At 35.5% G+C, this 24154-nt stretch overlaps 1 protein-coding gene across 2 annotated transcripts in view; it reads right to left on the bottom strand.

Annotated features, from left to right (window-relative positions):
- The window catches only part of DYNC2H1 (dynein cytoplasmic 2 heavy chain 1), a 380690-nt gene that overhangs the window by 240543 nt on the left and 115993 nt on the right, over positions 1–24154 (bottom strand). For both annotated transcript variants that reach the window (XM_059068297.2, XM_067038564.1), the window contains exons 56-61: positions 21638–21751; positions 20872–21032; positions 19776–19899; positions 18840–18961; positions 8588–8674; positions 6036–6162 (exon numbers count right to left, since the gene is read on the bottom strand). In XM_059068297.2, the coding sequence (XP_058924280.1) occupies positions 6036–6162; positions 8588–8674; positions 18840–18961; positions 19776–19899; positions 20872–21032; positions 21638–21751 (735 nt within the window). The remainder of the gene's footprint in view (positions 1–6035; positions 6163–8587; positions 8675–18839; positions 18962–19775; positions 19900–20871; positions 21033–21637; positions 21752–24154) is intronic.

The raw sequence follows: 24154 nt of genomic DNA on the forward strand, positions 1-24154 counted from the left end.
GCAGATTAAAACTCCACAATCAACTTGATGGACCCTGCATCTTTGGAATACCTGAATATACAACAAAACATTCCAAAACTGAGGCAGGGGACTTAAGGAGTAACTGCAGACCTGGGGTTTGCTTTCTGCATCTAATTTGTTTCTGGTTTTATGTTCATCTTAGTTTAGTATTTAGAGCTTATTATCACTGGCAGATTTATTTACTGACTTGGTTGAATTCTTTCTTTTTTTATATATATATAAATGTTTTTCCTTTTTCTCCTTTTGTGACTGTGTATGGATATGCTTCTTTGTGTAATTTTGTCTGTATAGCTTTGCTTTTATCATTTCTCATAGGGTTCTGTGTGGACATTTTTTTTTTTTTTTTTAGTATAGTTTTTAGTGCTTGTTATCATTGGTGGATTTGTTTTTTGGATTGGTTGCTCTCTCTTTTAATTACTTTTAAATTTTTTTTGTTTTTAATAATATTTTTTATATTTTAATTTTTTTTTGTTTCTTTCTTTTTTTTTTTTCCTCCCCTTCGCTCTGAGCCGTGTGGCTGGCAGAGCCTTGCTGCTCCAGCCAGGTGTCAGGACTGAGCCTCAAAGGTGGGAGAGCTGAGTTCAGGACATTGGTCCACCAGAGTCTTCCCGGCCCCACATGTAATATCAAACGTCAAAAGTTCTCTCAGAGATCTCCATCTCAACGCGAAGACCCAGCTCCACTCAACGACCAGCAAAGTACAGTGCTGGACACCATATGCCAAACAACTAGCAAGAGAGGAACACAACCCCATGCATTAGCAGAGGCTGCCTAAAATCATAATAAGGTCACAGACAACCCAAAACACACCAACAGACACAGTCCTGCCCACCAGAAAGATCCAGCCTCATTGACCAGAACACAGGCACTGGTCCCCTCCCCCAGGAAACTTACACAACCCACTGAACCAACCTTACCCACTGGAGGCAGACACCAGAAACAATGGGAACTACGAACCTGCAGCCTGCGAAAAGGAGACCCCAAACACAGTAAGTTAAGCAAAATGAGAAGACAGAGAAATACACAGCAGATGAAGGAGCAATGTAAAAACCCACCAGACCAAACAAATGAAGAGGAAATAGTCTACCTGAAGAAAAATTCAGAGTAATGATAGTAAACATGATCCAAACTCTTGGAAATAGAATGAAGAAAATACAAGAAACGGTTAACAAGGACCTAGAAGAACTAAAGAGCAAAGAAACAGTGATGAACAACACAATAAATGAAATTAAAAATTCTCTAGAAGGGATCAATAGCAGAATAACTGAGGCAGAAGAATGCCTAAGTGACCTGGAAGTTAAAACAGTGGAAATAACTGTTGCAGAGCAGAATAAAGAAAAAAAAATGAAAAGAATTGAAGAGGGTCTCAGAGACCTCTGGAACAACATTAAATGCACCAACATTCAAATTATAGGGATCCCAGAAGAAGAAGAGAAAAAGAGAGGGACTGAGAAAATATTTGAAGAGATTATAGTTGAAAACTTCCCTAATATGGGAAAGGAAATAGTCAATCAAGTCCAGGAAGCACATAGAGTCCCATACAGCATAAATCCAAGGAAAAATAAGCCATGACACATATTAATCAAACTATCAAAAATGAAATACAAATAAAAAATATTAAAAGCAGGGCTTCCCTAGTTGCACAGTGGTTGAGAGTCTGCCTGCTGATTCAGGGGACATGGGTTCGTGCCCCAGTCCGGGAAGATCCCACATGCCGTGGAGCGGTTAGGCCCGTGAGGCAGGGCTGCTGAGCCTGCGTGTCAGGAGCCTGTGCCCGCAACGGGAGAGGCCACAACAGTGAGAGGCCCACGTACCACAAAAAAATAAATAAATAAATAAAATTAAAAGCAGCAAGGGAAAAGTAACAAATAACATACAAGGGAATCCCCATAAGGTTAACAGCTGATCTTTCAGCAGAAATTCTGCAAGCCAGAAGGACATATTTAAAGTGATGAGAGAAAAACTTACAACCACAATTACTCTACCCAGAAAGGATATCATTCAGATTCAATGGAGAAATTAAAACTCTTACAGACAAGCAAAAGCTAAGAGCATTCAGCACCATCAAACCAGTTTTACAACAAATCCTAAAGGAACTTCTCCAGGGAGGAAACACAAGAGAAGGAAAAGACCGACAATAACCCAAAACAATTAAGAAAATGGTAATAGGAACACACATATTGATAACTACCTTAAATGTAAATGGATTAAATGCTTGAACCAAAACACATAGATACCTGAATGGGTACAGAAATAAGACCCATAAATATGCAGTCTACAATAGACCCACTTCAAACCTGGGGACACATACAGACTGAAAGTGAGGTGACGGAAAAAGATATTCAATGCAAATGCAGATCAAAAGGAAGTTGGGGTAGCAATTCTCATATCAGACAAAATAGACTTTAAAATAAAGACTATTACAAGAGACAAAGAAGGACACGACATAATGATCAAGGGATCGATCCAAGAAGAAGATATAACAATTGTAAATATTTATGCACCCAACATAGGAGCACCTCAATACTTAAGGCAAATACTAACAGCCATAAACAGAGAAATCGACAGTAACACAATCATACTAGGGGACTTTAACATCCCACTTTCACAAATGGATAGATCATCCAAAATGAAAATAAATAAGGAAACACAAGCTTTAAATGATACCTTAAATAAGATGGACTTAATTGATATTTAAAGGACATTCCATCCAAAAACAACAGAGTACTCTTTCTTCTCAAGTGCTCATGGAAAATTCTCCAGGATATATCATACCTTGGGTCACAAATCAAGCCTTGGTAAATTTAACAAAATTGAAATTGTATCAAGTATCTTTTCTGACCACAATGCTATGAAACTAGATATCAAGTACAGGAAAAAATTGGTAAAAAATACAAACACATGAAGGCTAAACAATACACTACTAAATGACAAAGAGGTCACTGAAGAAGTCAAAGACAAAAACCTAGAAACAAGTGACAATGAAAACACAATGACCCAAAACCTAGGGGATACAGCAAAAGCAGTTCTAAGAGGAAGGTTTATAGCAATATAATCCTACCTCAAGAAACAAGAAATATCTCAAATAAACAACCTAAACTTACACCTTAAGCAATTAGAGAAAGAAGAACAAAAAAAAAATCCCAAAGTTAGCAGAAGGAAAGAAATCAAAAATATCAGATTAGAAATAAATGAAAAAGAAATAGAGAAAAAAAATAGCTAAAATCAATAAAACTAAAAGCTGGTTCTTTGAGAAGATAAACAAAATTGATAAACCACTAGCCAGACTCATCAAGAATAAAAGGGAGAAGACTCAAATCAACAGAATTAGAAATGACAAAGGAGAATTAACAACTGACATGGTAGATATACAGAGGATCATGAGAGATTACTACAAGCAACTATATGCCAATAATATGGACAACCTGGAAGAAATGAACAAATTCTTAGAAAAGCACAACCTCCTGAGACGGAACCAGGAAGAAATAGAAAACAAACAGGCCAATCAAAAGCACTGAAATTGAAACTGTGATTAAAAATCTTCCAACAAACAAAAGCCCAGGACCAGATGGATTCACAGGTAAATTCTAGCAAACATTTAGAGAAGAATTAACACCTATCCTTCTCAAACTCTTCCAAAATATAGTAGAGGGAGAAACACTCCTAAACTCATCGTACGAGGCCACCATCACCCTGACACCAAAACCAAAGATGTCACCAAAAAAGAAAATTACAGACCAATATCACTGATGAACATAAATCCAAAAATCCTCAACAAAATACTAGCAAACGGAATCCAGCAGCACATTAAAAGGATCCTACACCATGATCAAATGGGGATTATCCCAGGAATGCAAGGATTCTTCAATATACGCAAATCAGTCAATGTGATAAACCATATTAATGAACTGAAGGAGAAAAACCATATGATCATCTCAATAGACACAGAAAACGCTTTTGACAAAATTCAACACCCAATTATGATAAAAACTCTACAGAACATAGGTATAGAGGGAACTTACCTCAACATAATAAAGGCCATATATGACAAACCCACAGGCAAAATCATTCTCAATGGTGAAAAACTGAAACCATTTCCACTAAGATCAGGAACAAGACAAGGTTGCCCACTCTCACCACTCTTACTCAACATAGTTTTGGAAGTTTTAGCCACAGCGACCAGAGAAGAAAAAGAAATAAAATGAATCCAAATCAGAAAAGAAGAAGTAAAACTGTCACTGTTTGCAGATGACATGACACTATTCATAGAGAATCGCAATGATGTTACCAGAAAACTACTAATCAATGAATGTGGTAAAGTAGCAGGATACAAAATTAATGCACAGAAATCTCCTGCATTCCTATACACTAATGGTGAAAAATCTGAAAGAGAAATTAAGGAAACACTCCCATTTACCATTGCAACAAAAAGAATAAAATACCTAGGAATAAACCTATCTAAGGAGACAAAAGACTTTTATGCAGAAACTATAAGACACTGATGAAAGAAATTAAAGATGATACAAATAGATGGAGAGATATACCATGTGCTAGGATTGGAAGAATCAACATTGTGAAAATGACTATACCACCCAAAGCAATCTACAGATTCAATGCAATCCCTATCAAACTACCAATGGCATTTTTCACAGAACTAGAAAAAAAATTTTCACAATTTGTATGGAAACACAAAAGACCTGGAATAGCCAAAGCAATCTTGAGAAAGAAAACCGGAGCTGGAGGAATCAGCTCCTTGTCCTCAGACTATATTACAAAACCACAGTAATCAAGACAGAATGATAGTGGCACAAATACAGAAAATAGATCAATGGAACAGGATAGAAAGCCCAGAGATCAACCCACGCACATATGGTCACCTTATTTTTTTTTTTTTTTTTTTTTTTTTTTTTTTTTTCGGTATGCGGGCCTCTCACTGCTGTGGCCTCTCCCGTTGCGGAGCACAGGCTCCGGACGCGCAGGCCCAGCGGCCATGGCTCACGGGCCTAGTTGCTCCGCGGCATGTGGGATCTTCCCGGACCAGGGCACGAACCCGTGTCTCCTGCATCGGCAGGCGGACTCTCAACCACCGCGCCACCAGGGAAGCCCTGGTCACCTTATTTTTGATAAAGGAGACAAGAGTATACAATGGTGAAAAGTCTACAAATAGAACTACATTACGACCCAGCAACCCACTACTGGGCATATACCCTGAGAAAACCATAATTCAAAAAGAGACATGTACCACAATGTTCACTGCAGCACTATTTACAATAGACAGGACATGTAAGCAACCAAGTGTCCATCAACAGATGAATGGATACAGAAGATGTGGCACATATATACAATGCAATATTACTCAGGCATAAAAAGAAACAAAACTGAGTTATTTGTAATGAGGTACATGGACATAGATACTGTCATACAGAGTGAAGTAAGTCAGAAAGAGAAAAACAAATACCGTATGCTAACACACAAATATGCAATCTAAAAAAATGGTTCTGAAGAACCTAGGGGCAGGACAGGAATAAAGACGCAGACATAGAGAATGGACTTGAGGACACAGGGAGGGGGAAGAGTAAGCTGGGACAAAGTGATAGAGTGGCATGGACATATATACACTACCAAATGTAAAATAGATAGCTAGTGGGAAGCAGCCACATAGCACAGGGAGATCATCTCGGTGCTTTGTGTCCACCTACCTGGGGGTGGGATAGGGAGGGTGGGAGGGAGCCACAAGCAGGAGGACATATGGGGATATATGTTTATGTATAGCTGATTCACTTTTTTATACAGCAGAAACTAACTCACCAGTGTAAAGCAATTATACTCCAATAAACATGTTAAAAAATAAGAATAATTCACATCATGGCCATTAATATCTAGATAATTTATCCTAAGCTGGGGCTGAAATTTAATGGATATTTTTTCCTTTTGATTTTATTAACAAATACACTATCTTACACATTTCCTGTGTTTTAAACAATGCCTCTTTATGACCTCTCTTTCAAACAAACCTGTGCATTCCATCTCTTGTGCTCTCTATCAAGCTGATTAATCAAGACTTCTGCAGCTTTAATTGTTTCTTGTGCTTTGCTTACTTCAGCTTCAAGTTTGGCAGCTTCTGAAGTCCTGTTCTGAAATCTATGAAAACACTAAAATTTAATTAAAGATAACTGGATTTAAGATAGATTTAATTAAATTATGCATATATAGTAAAGTGAACTTTTATACAATAATTTAATTAACTATAATATTGATAATATTTGCATATAAAATATCATTAATGTAAGAGACACAATACCAACGCATAAATTTAAAGAGGAACATTCTCACAGGGCCTTGATGCCCTACTACATTATGTTCAAACTTAATAAGACATTCAAAGGCCCAGTCATAATATTGATCTATCTTTTCAGTTTTATTTCATTTTACTCAGCTCAGTAAAACTATATGTCAACATCTGAAGAATTTTATATTCTCAGAAAATGTCCTATCTTTTATCTGCTGTGCCCTTCAACAGGATGTTCCATTTGCCTAGAATACTTTCCAGCTCCTTCCTTATCCCTACCTCTCCCCTCAATCTAACTCCCTCAAATATATACCTATCAAAAATATAAATAAAATCTTAAAACTCACCTGAAATATTCAGCCCATTAGATATGTTCTCTCCCTATGTGCCCATTTGCCAAAGTTTAAAACTTTTAAATTATTTTCCTTAAAAATACTTGTGCATAAAAAAAAAAAAAAAAAAAAAAAAAAAATACTTGTGCATATATATTATTTTATTAAATATAACAGTAATATTCCTATTACTTAGTCCTTCAACAAATATGTAAGTGCCTTCAAAATGCCCAGGATTCTGTCAATTCTCAGAACAGTTCAAAATAAGTATTACAATTCTCATTTTATAAATATGGAGACTTAAATCCAAACAGATTATTGCACAGATCTCCCCAATAGTAAGCAGAGGACCTAAAATTCATATATGGGTGTGTCTGATATTAAGTTCCAGGCATTTTACAGTACTTTTATTGCCTCTCTAAGTGCTCTATTCCTCCCTTCCCTAGACATAAGACTCTAGGAGTCACTTGTCCAAAATGGTAGCCACATATGGCTGTCTAAATTTAAATTAATTAAAACTAAATAAAATTAAAAATTCAATTCCTCAATCACATTATCCACAAGGTCCTCAGGCATATTATTCAGAAGGTTTTCATAATAATCCTTCCAAAATAGCAGTAGTATGGTGTAGTGACTAAGAAAAGGAACTTTATGGAGTCAGACAAATACAAGATCTAATGCTTGCTTAGTCATTTACTAACTGCTCAATTTAGGCAAATAAATCTTTCTAATCTTTAGCTTCCTAGTCTGCAAAATGTAAGAATATCCACCTCTCAGTGTTGTTTTAAGTGTTAAAAATGATGGATATGTAAAGTGCCTAGGACAACACCTGACACACGCAAATGACTAACAAATGGAGTCAAACATTGGTATCATAAGCTAACCACTCAATAAATATTTGACAATTATCTGAGTATTATTACGTACTGATTCTGAGCATGTAACACTGAAAATAATATATTATTTTCCTTATACTTCTCTAATTATACGTGGAAGGAAATTATGTGATTTCATTTCTGTATGTCTAACCAAAAAAACATTCAGGAATATGAAAAACATTGAACTTATGGGTTTGAAGATTTTTTTGTTTTTTCTCTATAAATAAATATATATAAATGTAAACAGAGATCACTGTTTCCTAACTCTATATAGAAAAAAAAAATCATAGTTTTCAGTCTGATGAATTTTTTTCTTGGTGTAATAATTTGTATTTCTTCCATAAGAAAAAAAAGGAAACATAACACACCACTTAAAGAAAAAATGTTTATATGAAAGTTTTAGTCTCATAAAACTGAAAGCAAGTGATAACATATGCTATATTTAATGACACATTCTCCAGTTTTCCAATCTTCACAATTCTTAAAGGAAAATGCTTCCACATTTATAATAATTCCCATACCAATATTTTCTATCCTATATTAAAAAGCAATCACAGGAGCACAGAGGTACATGAAAGGTTTTAAGATTAATCACATTCATAAATGGTTCTTAAATTTGAGAATAATATTTGTATGAAGGAATATTTTTTAATGCCAAAAAGGGCAAAGTTAAAAAGATAAAAAATTTTAACATGATCACATACCTCTGGAAAGATTATGGAATAGGTGGTCCTATAGCATCATCTGAAATAAAGGAGTCTAAAATCTTGAAGTCAAAATAATAAAGAAATGGGAATACCAAATGTAAACATTCCCAGAATTAACACATTACATTCAATTCTTCCTGCTCAATTTTCCAATGCTTGGGAATACAGAAACTTAAAATATTTTTGTTCTTATTAAATTTTTTTAAAAGGAAGACATTCTATATTATTTTACATCCGTCCCCTTTTTAGAGTGAGATACCAAAAAATTAAGACAGTGATTATAACTAAGATTTTCAAAATTTAAGTATTAGTTGAGGTATGTTTTCAAATATTCAAAATACATTTCAAAACTTAACTTACTTTTCTTTGAGTTCTGACACTTTTTGACCAACAGAATTAAGAAGCTCCTCTAGTTTCCTTTTTCTGTCTTCAGTTTTCCGCAAATTTCTAAAATATAATTCCATTTTATAAGTCATTCTACTTTAGTTATCAACAAAAAGCCACAACAGCACCTTAAAATGTAATCGTGCAGTAAATAAATGACAATGAAAACTGTCAATAATTCAGTAGTTATAATACCTTCACTTAGAATTTGATTTGAAAAGCAAAGCTATAATTAAGTGTATCCTCTGACCTAACCATACCACTTCCAGGAATCTATATTTTAAAACACTTGTGTCCATAGATTTCTAGATAAAAATGGAAGATTAAAAGTATTCACTTGTCTTCTATCCCTTCTAAAATCCTACTAAAATGAACCCAAGGGAATAAGTTAAAACATACATGCAGAAGAAAAAAGACAATGAAAGAGAAAAGTACTACGAAGGAGTAATTTTAATAAAGTTTTGAAAGGTGATAACTGACACACCAAAATGCAAAAGGGCAAAAGTTAAATGACTGCAGGAAGACAGGTGAAAAGAAGTATTCAAAAATGTTCAGGAAATGTGGACAACAGGTACCTCTGAAGAAAATACTAGAGCTAAATACAGAAGATTGTTTGATAACTGATAATATAACGTTTGACCTCAGATTCCCTCCTGCATTGAGAGCAGACAATCCTCTACATACATCCCTGAAAGTCAAACCTTATGCCCCTTACCCACCTCCAGCCACCCCTACTCAATCCCTAGGCAGAAGATATTAGAATTCTTCTAGAGAAATGACTGGTTTACCCCCTCAAAACTACCCACAAATATTGAGAGGTTGTCATCAAATGGCCAGTCCACACTGCCATGCACTGCTGGGCATTTGTGCATTGCACAAATCAACTTGAGTTTTTGTCAAAACACAGATTGCAAGGTCTCATTCCCCAGCATATCTGATTCAATAAGCCTTGATGGAGATCAAAAATTTGCTCTTTTAACAACTTCCCAGGTAACACTGATGCTGCTGGTTCAGGGACCACATTTTGAGAACTACTATAATAGAAAAAGGCCTTCAAAATCATGATATTAATCTATTTCTAGTCTAGTATTTTAAACCCAGCCCAATTATGATCACATATAATAGTGTAATACAGATAATTTTAGACATGTAAATCTCAAAATATTTTTCATCCCAGATAACCTTGCTTAAGAAGCTACTATGGGGCTTCCCTGGTGGCGCAGTGGTTGAGAGTCCACCTGCCAATTCAGGGGACACGGGTTTGTGCCCCAGTCCAGGAAGATCCCACATGCCATGGAGCGGCTGGGCCCGTGAGCCATGGCTTCTGAGCCTGCGCATCCGGAGCCTGTGCTCCGCAACGGGAGAGGCCACAACAGTGAGAGGCCCACGTACTGCAAAACAAACAAACAAACAAACAAACAAAAAAGAAGCTACTATGGAGGATGTGTTCCAGAAAAATGAGGGACTAAACTAAGAAAGAGAAAGACAAAGACCCAAAATAAGAGAATATGATCAGAAAACAGACAAATATAGTCCCGGAATAATGGTGAAAAGCAATTTCAAGATAACTTAAGCTGTGGTCTGCAGGCCTAGGGAAGAACTAACCCACCTTGAAACAGGAGGACAAAAGACTCTAAGTAGGAGAGTACTAAGAACACATAGATTCCAAATATATTTTAGGGTCTGACAAAAAGACTATGGATAAATATGTGATACATAAACAGAAAAAAAATAATCAATTGATAAAGTAAGGCAGTTATTAAGCACAACAAAAGGTATACAAGAAAGGAAATATACTCATAAAACATGATATGCCTAACCTGTAAAAAATATTTATATAATCAAAATATATAATCATATTTAATATGAATACATGTAATTATATTGAAAAAAATAAGAAACTTCAGCAGCTAAAAATCTCCTTGTGTAGAGTAAGAATAGATAATTTCAAAAGTTGAATGATCGGGCTTCCCTGGTGGCGCAGTGGTTGAGAATCCGCCTGCCGATGCAGGGGATACGGGTTCGTGCCCCGGTCCGGGAGGATCCCACATGCCGCGGAGCGGCTGGGCCCGTGAGCCATGGCCGCTGAGCCTGCTCATCCGGAGCCTGTGCCCCGCAACGGGAGAGGCCACAACAGTGAGAGGCCCGCATACCACAAAAAAAAAAAAAAAAAAAAAAAAAAAAAAAAAAAAAAAAAAAAAAGTTGAATGATCGTGAACATATCTCTTAGTCTGCATTTAGAACAAATGAGATAAAATATAATACTAACTTAGTAACAATAGCAAATTAAAAGTTTAAGCCCCAAAAGTAAATCGTTAAATTTTCCCCACACCTGCCAGATGTTTGGGAAATTATATACTAAAAGTTTCCTAAAATTTAGAGAAAAAAATATAAAACCTCTAAATTTCTAAAATCTACTTTTTGTACTTTGACAGTATTCCTTCACAAAATTTTGGCTCTTTCTAAAGGAAGTTCTACAAACTTATCTTTCCAACAACTTAACAGAGGAGGAAAAAGTGAGTTGATTCTGCTATCCATCTTTTAATTGCTTTTTCTTTTTTTGTTCTGTTTAACTTTTAATTTATTCTTTTTCTTTAATGATGTATAGTTAACTTACAATACTGTGTTAGTTTCAGGTATACAGCATAGTGATACAGTTTTTTTTTTTTGCAGATTATATTCCATTGTAGATTATAAGATATTGAATAAAATTCCCTGTGCTATACAGTAAAACCTTGTTGCTTATCTATTTTATGTATAATAGTTTATGTCTTTTAATAATATATGCCTAATCTATCCCTCACTCTCTCTCCTTTGGTAACCATACATTTGTATTATATGTCTTTAAGTCTGCTTCTGTTTTGTATATAGATTCATTTTGTGTATCTTCTTTATCCATTCATCTGTCGATGGACATTTAGCTTGCTTCCATGTCTTGGCTATTGTAAACAGTGCTGCAATGAACACTAAGGTGCATGTATCTTTTCAAATTATGGTTTTCTCCAGATATATGCCCAGGAGTGGTATTGTAAGATCATATGGTAGCTTTACTTTTATTTTTTTAAGGAACATCCATACTGTTTTCCATAGTGGCTGCACCAGTTTACATTCCCACCAACAGTGTAGGAGGGTTCCCTTTCTCCACACCCTCTCTGGCATTTATTATTTGTGGACTTTTTGATGATAGCCATTCTGACTTGTGTGAGGTGATACCTCACTGGGGTTTTGATTTGCATTTCTCTAATAATTACTGATGATGAGCATCTTTTCATGTGCCTGTTGGCCATTTGTATGTCTACTTTGGAGAAATGTCTATTTAGGCCTTCTGCCCATTTTTTTTTTTTTTTTTTTTTTTTTTTTTTTTTTTTTTTTTTTTTTTTTTTGCGTTATGCGGGCCTCTCACTGTTGTGGCCTCTCCCGTTGCGGAGCACAGGCTCCAGACGCGCAGGCCTAGCGGCCATGGCTCACGGGCCCAGTTGCTCCGCGGCATGCGGGATCCTCCCGGACCAGGGCACGAACCCGTGTTTCCTGCATCGGCAGGCGGATTCTCAACCACTGCGCCACCAGGGAAGCCCTCTGCCCATTTTTTGATTGGGTTGTTTATTTTTTTGTTAATGAGTTGTATGAATTGTTTGCATATTTACCCCTTGTCAGTCACACTGCTTGCAAATATTTTTTTTTTCCCATTCTGTAGGTTTTCTTTTCATTTTGTTGATGGTTTCCTTTGCTGTGCAAAAGCTTTTAAGTCTGATTAGGTGCCATTTTTTTATTTTTGCTTTTATTTCTTTTGCCTTATGTGACTGATCCAAGAAAATATTGTTATGATTTATGTCAGAAAATGTTTTTGCCTATGTTCTCTTCTAGGAGTTTTATGGTTTCATGTCTTATGTTTAAGTCTTTAAACTATTTTGAGTTTATTTTTGTATATGATGTGAGGGAGTGTTCTAACTTCATTGATTTACATGTAGTTGTCCAGCTTTCCCAATACCACTTGTTAAAGGAACTGTCTTTTCTCCATTGTATATTCTTGCCTCCTTTGTCATAGACCATGGGTGCATGGGTTTATTTCTGGACTGTCTATTCTGTTCCATTGATCTATATGTCTGTTTTTGTGCCAATACTACACTGTCTTGATTACTGTAGCTTTGTAGTATAGTCTGAAGTCTGGAAGGGGTATGCCTCCAACTTTGTTCTTTTTCCTCAGGATTGCTTTGGCAATTCTGGGTCTTTTGGGGTTCCATATAAATTTTAGGATTATTTGTTCTAGTTCTGTGAAAAATGTCATGAGTATTTTGATAGAGATTGCATTAAATCTGTATATTACTTTGGGTAGTATAGCCATTTTAACAATATTAATTCCTCCAATCCAAGAGCATAGGATATCGTTTTGTCTGTTTGAATCGTCCTCAATTTACTTTATACCAATGTTTTACAGCTTTCAGCATATACATCTTTCACCTCCTCAGTTCAGTTTTTTTTTTTTCTCAGTTAAGTTTATTCCTAGATATTTTACTTTTTTTGACACGATTTTAAACAGGATTTTTTTTTTTTTTTTGCTTTCTCTTTCTGATATTTAATTGTTAGTGTAAAGAAACACAACAGGGCTTCCCTGGTGGCACAGTGGTTGAGAGTCCGCCTGCCGATGCAGGGGACACAGGTTCGTGCCCCAGTCCGGGAGGATCCCACATGCCGCAGAGCGGCTGGGCCCGTGAGCCATGGACGCTGGGTCTGCGCGTCTGGAGCCTGTGCTCCGCAATGGGAGAGGCCGCGGCAGTGAGAGGCCCGTGTACAGCAAAAAAAAAAAAAAAAAAAAGAAGAAACACAAAAAATTTCCATGTATTAATTAATCTTGTATCCTGCTACCTTTCAGAACTCATTTATTAGTTCTAATAGTTTTTGTGTGGAGACTTTGGGGTTCTCTTTATAGAGTATCATGTCATCTGAAGTAGTGACAGTTTTCAATCTTTCCTTCCAATTCATAAACCTTTTACTTCTTTTTCTTGTCTGACTGCTGTAGTCAGGTCTTCCACTACAATGTTGAATAGAACTGGTGAGAGTGGATATCCTTGTCTTGTTCTTGAATTTACCAGGAAGCCTTTCAGCTTTTCACCATTGAGTATTATGTTGGCTATGGGTCTGTCATAAATGGCTTTTATTATGTTCAGATATGTTCCCTATATATCCATTTTGGTGAGAGTTTTTATCATGAATGGATATTGAACTTTGTCAAATGCTTTTTCTGCAACTATTGAGATGATGATGTGGTTTCTGTCTTTGCTTTTGTTAATGTGGTGTATCACACTGATTCATATATTTTGAACCATCCTTGTGATCCTGGAATGAACCCAAATTTATCATGGTGTATGATCCTTTTCAAGTCTTGTTGGATTCAATTTGCTAATATTTTCCTGAAGATTTTTCTGTCTAAATTCAGTGACTTTGTGGCCTCATAGATTGAATTTGGAAGTGTCCCCTCCTCTTCAACTTTTTGCAATAGTTTTAGAAGGACTGGTATGAGTTCTTCCTTGTGTGTTTGGTAGAATTTCCCAGTGAAGCCATCTAGTCCAGGGCTTTTGTTTGCAGGGAGGGTTTTTTTTTTTTTTATTATTATTACATATTCTACTGCACTTCTAGTGATGAGTCTGTTCAAGTTATCCATTTCTTCTTGACTCAATTTTGGTAAGCTGTATGTTCCTAGAAACTTGTTCATTTCTTCTAGGTTGTCTAATTTGTTAGTATAAAACTGTTCATGGTATTCTTATAATTTTTTGTATTTCTCTGGTATCAGTTATTTCTCCTCTTTCATTTCTTATTTTATTTATTGGAGTCCTTTCTCTTTTGTTTTTGGCAAGTCTCTCTGGAGGTTTGTTGATTTACCTTTTCAAAATACCAGCTCTTGGTTTTATTGATCTTTTCTATTATTTTTTGATCTCTTATTTTATTTATTTCCCCTTGATCTTTATTATTTTGTTCCTTCTGTTAACTTTGGATTTTGTTTATCCTTCTCTTTCTTATTTATTTTGGTGGTAGGTTAGGTTGTTTATTTGAGATTTTTCTTGTTACTTGAGGAAGGCCTGTATATCACTATAAATTTCCACCTTCAAACTGTTTTGCTGGATCCCATAGATTTTGTAAGGTTGTGTTTTCATTGTCATTTGTCCCAAGGTATTTCCTGATTTATTCTTTGATTTCATTGTTAAGCCACCGTCTTTTTAGTAGCTTGTTGTTTTGTCTACATGTGTTTGTTCTTTGCCTATTTTGCTTTCTGTACTTGATTTCTAGTTCCATAGCACTGTGGTCAGAAAAGATGCTTGACATAATATCTATCCTCTTAAATTTGTTGAGGCTTGTTCTGTGATCTACTATGTTATCTATCCTAGAGAATCTTCTATGTGAGCTTGAAAGGAACATGTATTCTGTTTTTGTTTTTTGTTTTGCATGTAGTGCCCTGTAGACATCAATTAAGTCCAACTGCTCTATTGTATCATTTAGGAATGTTCTTGCCTTATTGATTTTCTGTCTGGATGATCTGTCCATTGATATAGCGATGTGTTAAAGACTCCTACTATTATTGTATCATTGTCAATTTCTCCCTTTATATCTGCTAGCATTTATTTTATATACTTAGGTGCTCCTATAGTACAAGTGTAATATCCTCTTTTTATATTGATCACTTTATCATTATATAATGCCCTTTTTCTTCCTTTATGGCTATTGTTTTAAAGTCTATTTTTTCTGATAGGAGTACTGTTACCCCCACTTTCCTGTTGTTTCCATTTGCATGAATTCTCTTTTTCCATCCCCTTTCAGTCTATGTGTATCTTTCATCCTGATGTTAGTCTTCTGAAGGCAGCAAATTGTAGTTTCTTGGTTTTTTCCTCCAATCTGCCACTCTGTCTTTTGATCAGAGCATTTAGTCCAGTGACATTTAAAGTAATTATTGATAAGTATGTATTTACTGCCATTTTAATCCTTGTTTTCCAATTGTTTTTGTAGTTCTTCTCTGTGCATTTTTTTTCCTTTGGCAGGGAGAGGGGGTTGATGTTTTTCTTTTGTAGTATGCTTGAGTTCTTTCTTTTTGGTTTTGGTGAATCTATTGTACGTTTCTGATTTGAGGTTACCATGGAGTTCAAGTATGTTGACCCATAACTATATCTACTTGCTTTCAATTGATAGTCATTCAAGTTCATATTTTTAAAAAATCTACATTTTTATACTCCCCTCCCCTACATTTTGTGATTCTGATATCCTATTTTACATTGTCATGCTTATCCTTTTACTGTTAATTGTAGTTATAATTACTTTCACAACTTTATTATTATTTTTTAAACTATGTATTGGTTTTTAAAAGTGATCTTCAATCCTTTTTTTTTTTTTTTAAATTATTTATTTATTTATTTTTGCTGTGTTGGGTCTTCGTTTCTTTGCGAGGGCTTTCTCTAGTTGTGGCATGCGGGGGCCACTCTTCATCGCGGTGCGCGGGCCTCTCACTATCGCGGGCTCTCTTGTTACGGAGCACAAGCTCCAGATGCGCAGGCTCAGTAATTGTGGCTCACGGGCTTAGTTGCTCCGCGGCATGTGGGATCTTCCCAGACCAGGGCTCGAACCCCTGTCCCCTGCATTCGCAGGCAGATTCTCAACCACTGCGCCACCAGGGAAGCCCTTCAATCCTTTTATATAATTGCCTTTCCTATTCTGATTTTCCCTTTCCAACAGATTCTTGCTTCTTTTCCATTTAGAGAAGACCCTTCAATACTTCTTTTAGGGTGGGTTTAGTATTGCTGAATTCTTTTAGTTTTTGTTTCTCTGAAAACTTCTTTAGCTCTCCTTCTATTCCAAATGATAATCTTGCTAGGAACAGCATCCTAGGTTGCAGGCTTTGCCCTTCAGTACTTTGAATATATCATGCCATCCCTACTAGCCTGTAAAGTTTCTGCAGAGAAATCAGCTGATAGCTTTTTGGTGGTTCCCCTGTAACTAAATCTTTGTTTTTCTCTTGCTGCCTTTAGAATCCTCTCTTTAACTTTTGCCATTTTAATTAATATACGATTTAGTGTGGGTCTGTTTGGGTTCATCTTGTTTGGGACTCTCTGTGCTTACTGTACCTGGTTACTGTTTCCTTCTTTAGGTTTGAGAAGTCTTCAGCCATATCTTCTTCAAATACATTTTCAACCCCCTTCTCTCATCTCCTTCTGAAACCCCTGTCATGCAAAGGTTAGCATGTTTTAAATTATCCCATAGATCTGATATGTTGATTTCATTTTTTTTTTTTCATTTGTCTTTCTGTCTGCTGTTCTGATTGGGTGATTTCCATTATTCTATCTCCAGATCACTTATTTATTCTTTTGTGTCATTTAGTCTGCTATTCATTGCTTCTAGATTGGTTTTATCTTGGGAATTGAATTGTCTATTTTTGATTGGTTCCTCTTTATAGTTTCTAGGTCCTTGTTACAGTGATCTGTGTTTCTATCGATAATCTTTCTTAATTCAGTTAGCATTTTTATTAGCTCCTTTTTGAATTCAGGGTCTAGTAGACTGGTGCATGGTCTGTTTCATTATTTGTTCTTTCAGGGGATTTATCTTGTTCTTTTAATTGGAAGTAGTTCCTCTCCCTTTTCATTTTACTTAACTTCCTTTGTCTCTGAATTTAGCAGAAACAGTTATCTACTGTGGTCTTGAAGGCGTGTTTTTATGTGGGAGCATCACTGTGTAGACTGTGTGAATCCAATATTTTTGGTGTGAGGGCTGGTTTCAGTTGGACGCCAGCCACACCGTTCTTCAGGGTGTGTGGGCTATTATCCCCTTGATAGGTGGTATGGCTGATGTTGTAGCATCTAGAGCCTGTACAAGATGTGAAGTGGGACTTTTTCTCTGTTCCATGGCTGTCAATGCCCTGTCAGGGGTGAGGTCTGCTCCCCAGTTGTTGGAGTAGAAGCCCTGATGGTCAGGCTCAATCAGATTCCACTGTCCATGAGTTTAAACCCTGCCCAAAAGGTGACTGCTAAAGCAAGTAAGGCCCATGCAGTCACAGAGGACCCATGTGTCACCTGTGTAAGCATTCACGTTTCTGCTCAGAAGCATCCCAAGGTTGAATCCCTTTCTCTGCTGTGTTCATCCGAGATCTAGTGCAAGGCTATGGTCTGAAGTAGGCTGGGGCTGAGAGCTGAGGCGTTGTGGCTGCAGGAATTGAAGTGACTGCACTGCCACCAGAGATCTGGGCTGCCTCTGTGGCAGTGTTCTCACAGGACCTGTCTGCCCCAGATCTACTGCTAAGCTGTGGTGTGGAGTGAGTGGAGCCAGAGCCAGGGTGCTCTCACTGGGAGATGAAAGGCTCTGTACTCCTGAGCATGCTGATGACAACTGCTACCATCCCACCGGGACCACACCCCAGGCCCTCCGGCTGTGTCTCTCTCAAGGCCTGTCTGCCTGAGCTTCAGTGCTTAGTCACTGGGCATTTCTGTGGCACTGCTTATGTGCACACTGACAATGGCCTCCATGGCTGCACCGGATCATACCCCAGCCTCCCCAGTCTGTCTCTGCATAGCTAGACCAAGTCTGTGTACAAATCTTGCACCAGGGATGGAGTGGAGTGGGCCTGGGTTGTTTGCCCATTTGGATTGGGAATTGTGGTAAGGCAGTACCCACTAATGCAAAGCTCTCTCCACCCTGATTGTTAGCAAGCCAGCATGCAAGCACTCCTCACAAGTAGAGTCTAGGCTTTTCCAGCCCTTCTGTCTGTCTCAGTAGATTTCCCAGCAGGCAAGGGTGACTGTCTCTTCCATGCAGGAGCCCAGGACTGGTATGCCCAGTTTGTGGCTCAACCTCCTCGCTCTTCAAGTCAAGTGTCCACCCATATAGAACTTCTCTTTCTTACAGATCCTTCCTAGGGGCTCAGGTCCTGACCAAACGCCTTTTTTTTCTGTCCTACCCCATTATGTACAGATCTTTCTTGCAGCTTTAATTGTACAGTTCTTCTGCCAGTTTCTAGTTAGTTTTCCATGACAATTGTTCCACATGTAGATGTGTTTTTGATGTGTTTGTGAGGTGAGGTGAGCTCCACATCCTCCACTCCATCATTTTGATCTACATTCTTAATTGTATTTAAATGACTCAGTGTTGTCAGCTGCCTTTTTAGATACAGACAAGAAATAAATCCTAATAATATAACTAGGTCATCAGATTGAAGAAAATAAAGGTTAGAATTATTTGCATTTTATGTTTCACTTACAATTCTAATCCTGCCTGTTCAGTTTCCAAAGGCTGAATTCGTTCCAAGACATGGGAGTACTGGACATTGGCTTTAACCCAGGCAGCTAAAGGAGCAGCTGCAGTACTGGCACGCTTAGCATTCTGAAAAATACATCAGAAATTATCCCGCATCCTAACTTAATTTCAAATAAAAGCAAACTTAATTCTAGTGTATTTTTTAAAGCATTTGTTTAATAACTTATCCTGAATAATGACGTTTTTGGTTTATAGCAAAAATAAAGTGAATTGCTATTTTGATTAAGTGAAAAATAAATAAACTCTATTTTTTCTTAAGAATAAATATTTTTGAACCGCATATAATTTTTAATATAATGACATTTTATTAACATAAGTAATTATTAGCCACATTTAAAATGAATAGATGTGCCATCCACAATGATATTCAAGCATCAATTCTTTCTCTTCAATATACAAGATAGATCTTTACTAGATAAAAGCAATTTTCGAACAATTGCTATTGGTGTCAAAGAAGTATATGACATTTTGAATAAAGGATCTAAAAAAGATCAGAATCATGGAATTTAAACTCTTCACTGAAATTAGATATAAGTATCCCGAGAGATATCTGTTATTATATGACAAGTATACTAGAAGAAATAAAAGCATACAGGCAAGTTGGAAGTTATGATTAGTTAGGAACTTACCGTTGACAGCAGATCATAAGATTCAAAAACCACTTAAGATAATAAACCTGCCCCCAACCCCCTAGATTCTACAATAGTTTACCTAATTCTTCTGGTAAATGCTTCCCAGCTATAATACTTACAACTTATTATAATAAACTTTTAGTTTTTAGGTAAACTAAACAATCAATAATGATAAATCATCATATTTTGACAAATAGAATATTATATAGTATGGAAAGGGGGTTTATGGCATAACTGTTAAAAATTACCTTTGGATCAAAAGATCCTTTATTTTTAAAAAGAAGTTCTTCAACACTCTCTCTTATTTCCTTTGGAATATTTCGTGCATCAAAGGTTGCTATGTCTTCTCTCACACCTCTCTTTGCAAGGAAACTGAAATTAAAGCATAGTACTTCAAATAAGACTAAATAAAGTTTGCTATTTTTAACAAAAATATCAATTTAACAAAGTGCTATATACAATACTTTTAATCTATTAGTTAACCAAAAAATAGGGTACTTTTAAAGTACTTAAGCTTCTAAAGTACCATTCGTCATTTTTTATAGACGAGGATCTCCAGAAAGAGGCACAACAGTTTTACTTATGTTCTATGAATACACTGAATCAATAAAATGAAGGAATTATAATCTTGAACTCTACTCACATCCCTTTTTTGTGAAACCCTGGGTACTAATACATTCTAGGATATGCAAGAAAATATTCTGACTCCTTTATAAGAAAGATTTTAAAGTGCTCCCTCAATCTAAATCTTCTCTCCCATTTCAGATAGAAAAAGAACTCTACTATCAACCTAAGTCCTAAAATGGAATTGAATAGCAGCACAAACCACAATATCATTGTTATACTGTGAAACCTAAAGCTGCATAACTGCATACTGAGTTAATAATCAGCCTTATCTCTTCCAGTTTACATCACTCTTATACAATTTATGGGGCTCTCGCCTGCTCTCTGTATCTCTCTGTCTCTGCCAAGAGCCCAAGATTGTTTTTGAGAATAGTGACTATATTTTCTTCATCAGTAAATCACAATAAACATAATGCTCTAAACTGTGTGAGGACCAAATAAATTTTTATTTTTATTAAGATGCTCTTAAAGACTTTAAGACATTCCTGTTTTCCTTTGACACTTTTAACAATAACTTATAGAGAAAGGAAAATATAGATCTTGATATATGATTACATAGACCATCTTGAAATATCAGGGGAAAGTGTATAACCAGGTACTTAGATGAAATTCAGTTTGAGAAGCAATATAAGAAATATTTAAAAATATGAATGTATAATTCATATTTATATTATATATATATATTCATATATAACATTTTTCACAAATTCAAAAACTTACCTTTTCATGCTCACCCAAGATGTATCAAAGATACCCATTAATCTTAAAACTCCTTCAAGAATGTCCCTGATTATATCAGGTGGCATACGCAGTGAACGAATTTCTGAAAGAGATTCTGGCTTAATGTTTCCAACTGCTAGTTTAGCTTCATTGACTAGAGGCTAGAACACGAAAAGGGCATTTTTACTTTCAAAAAATATGTATGAAAAAATCACTAACTCTTTACAAATAATGATTTATTGTCATTTATTAAAAATGACTCATTATTAATATCCATTCTCTTCAAATATCAAAATACCCTAAAACACACAAAGTACAAAATGTTCACATAGAGAAAGTAAGAGTTTTTTCTCACCATAACTGCAACAGTCTAATTTGGAAAATCTAATTTGTTTTGAGACAATTTGCCATTTTCAAGAGGCTCTTTATATTTATTCTAAGACTTGTTTGCTTATTTAATCAAGTCTCAAGAAAAAAAGGCCTAAGAGTTTGTCTTAATTTATCTACAAAATATTTTTTCCTCTACAGTCAAAACAACATGGTTCACAGAAAACAAAGATTATTTTTAACAACCATCAGTTAGTTTGCTTACTCCTCCTAGCAGATTTTCCTTCCTGCTTCTCTTTAATAAATAGTATTGAGTGAAAGCCACATTGATAATACTATTAGAAAGTGACTTATGCAAATAATATTTAAACTCCTATGTAAAATTGGTAATCAAAAATGTAAATGGCTCTTTCACTGCTTCCTTTTTTTTTTAACTTACCTGTACTTCTTTTAATTCATCATCAATTTTGTTTTTCCTTTCTTCAATTTTAATGACTTCTTCTGCTATTCTGTGCTTTATTCTTTCAAGTTCTGTCTTTTGTTCACTAGCATCCTATAGGAATATTTAAATAGCATTCCAATCAATTTTAATGCACTCAACATTTAAAAGCATGATACCAAAAATGTTATTTTAAAATAGCACTTTCTATTAAATGCTTTTCTAATATTACTTGGCATAAGAGTTTCTAAAATGCCTAGGAGACTGATGATATAATTTACTCTATATTTACTATAAAGAAGTATGCTTAATTTGATTTAGTTTTTTCTTAATAGCAAGGTAATAAATGCTTACTATTTAAAAATCAAACATGTCAGAAGTGCATAATTTAGAAAATGATCATAATAATATACATTTAACACTTGCAACAACCCTGAGATAAATACTATTATGCTTATTTCATAAATAAGAAAACTGAAAATAGAAGTCTTCTATAATTCTAATAGTAGAATAGTAATAATTCTTAGAGACAAGCTATAGTATATTAGAAGTTTGTTTCTAGACTTTATTTCAGACAAAAATTAATTGAAATCATGACAATAATATGGCGAATATAGAAACAAAAATTAGTAAAGCTTCGAAGAACACTAAATGATATATTAACACATGACTTCTTTGCTCATGAATACAAAAATCAAGGGTCTCACATATATAAAAATGCATGAACATCATGAATGTTTGTGTTTGATTTATTTATTTATTATACTATAAAAAAAAAAAACAAGGGAAAAAATTTGTCAAGAAACCTTCCAAGAATCCTAACAACAGTGATTCTCAACCATATTATAATCATTCAAGGAGTTTAAAAACTAATGCTTGGCATCTTCTCTAGACTTACTGTGGTAATCATGTCACATTATATACATATACAGAATCATTATGTTGTACAGCTGAAACTAATATATAGTGCTACGAGTCAATTATATCTCAATTAAATCAAAAAAAGAAGAGACCAGAGAGTTTTTTTCTCTCTCTCTCGCTGCCTGAACTGGAAGAAATAAATTTCTGTTGTTTAAACCAACAACAACCACAATACTAATGCCTTGTGTCCTATTGCCAAATATATTGATCCTTCAGGTATCTGACACGTGAGCACAATTGAAATCTTCTATGTTCCACAAGTGTTTCTACCTGTGTATCTTTGCTACTGCTCCTCAACAGGGAAAGTTCTTTTCTCCATCTCCACAATATCAAAATCAGCCTTACAGGTCCAACTCATGTGTTTCGTGTTTTATTAACCTACTTTTCCAATTGTAAGTTATATCTATTCTGAGTACCTACAGCATTTAGTGTGTTCTTTCCTTATGTCACAAACCTAGAGCTGCAAGCTTAAAAGTTGTACAGTTTGGTATTTAAGCTGTCTCTCCCTACCATACTTATGTATAAAATAACAAACAGAAATGTCTCCAATTTATAATTGAGCAAAATTATTAACTTATAGTACAAAATGCAGAGTTATTCTTCTGGGTTTCTACTAAGTAATACAATTAGCTACAGTCTTAGAAATACCTCTTCCCAGAACAGTCCAGAGAAAAGAATAGCACAGTACTCAATGTATCTTAATAATGTTCATTAGTTTGAAGGTACATAGGCACACAGAGTGCTGAATATTTTCCTTTTGTAAATATATACTTATCAATGATATTATTCTTTTTTTTTTTTTTTTTTTTTTTTAGTACGCGGGCCTCTCATTGTCGCAGCCTCTCCTGTTGCGGAGCACAGGCTCCGGACGCGCAGGCTCAGCGGCCATGGCTCACGGGCCCAGCCACTCCGCGGCACGTGGGATCTTCCCGGACCGGGGCACGAACCCACGTCCCCTGCCTCGGCAGGCGGGTTCTCAACCACTGCGCCACCAGGGAAGCCAATGATATTATTCTTTATGAAGTTTTTACATTTTGCAAATTAAAGGTAAGAAAGGTAAGAAATTTAAAGGTGTTCCAATCACAGCAACAGAAGCTAGGAGAATATGGAATGATGCCTTCAATTTCCTGAAGGGAAAAAAAAAAGTATTCGATAGACATTCTTAACAATAAAAATGACTAGCTGCTTCAGATAAATATTTATATTACTTTGGTTCTAAAATTCATTGATAAAGAATTATGTTAAAGTTTTACAGTATGAAAATTAAATTTATTCTCTGATATATTACTTCCAGGTCAGGCAGTCCATAAATTTATCTTGTAAACACTGAATGTGTATATAATCATCAATTATCTGAAAATGTTATTGCTTTGAAGATTTTCCATCTGCCGAGGAATTTATTTTGACATGCCAGGTGAAATCTTTTGCTTATGCCATTCAAATCAGTCCAGATAACCCTCTTGCGAAGTTCACAATAAACAAACCTCCCTTCCATGCTCAGATTTTCAATGAAGATGACCAAACATGAAAAGAAAGTTTTTTTGTGAATAACTAAGAATTATTCTTTAACTGAGAATAAAGCAATCATGTAAGAAA

This window comes from Kogia breviceps, chromosome 7, assembly GCF_026419965.1.
Source record: "Kogia breviceps isolate mKogBre1 chromosome 7, mKogBre1 haplotype 1, whole genome shotgun sequence".
Classification (NCBI taxonomy): domain Eukaryota; kingdom Metazoa; phylum Chordata; class Mammalia; order Artiodactyla; family Physeteridae; genus Kogia; species Kogia breviceps.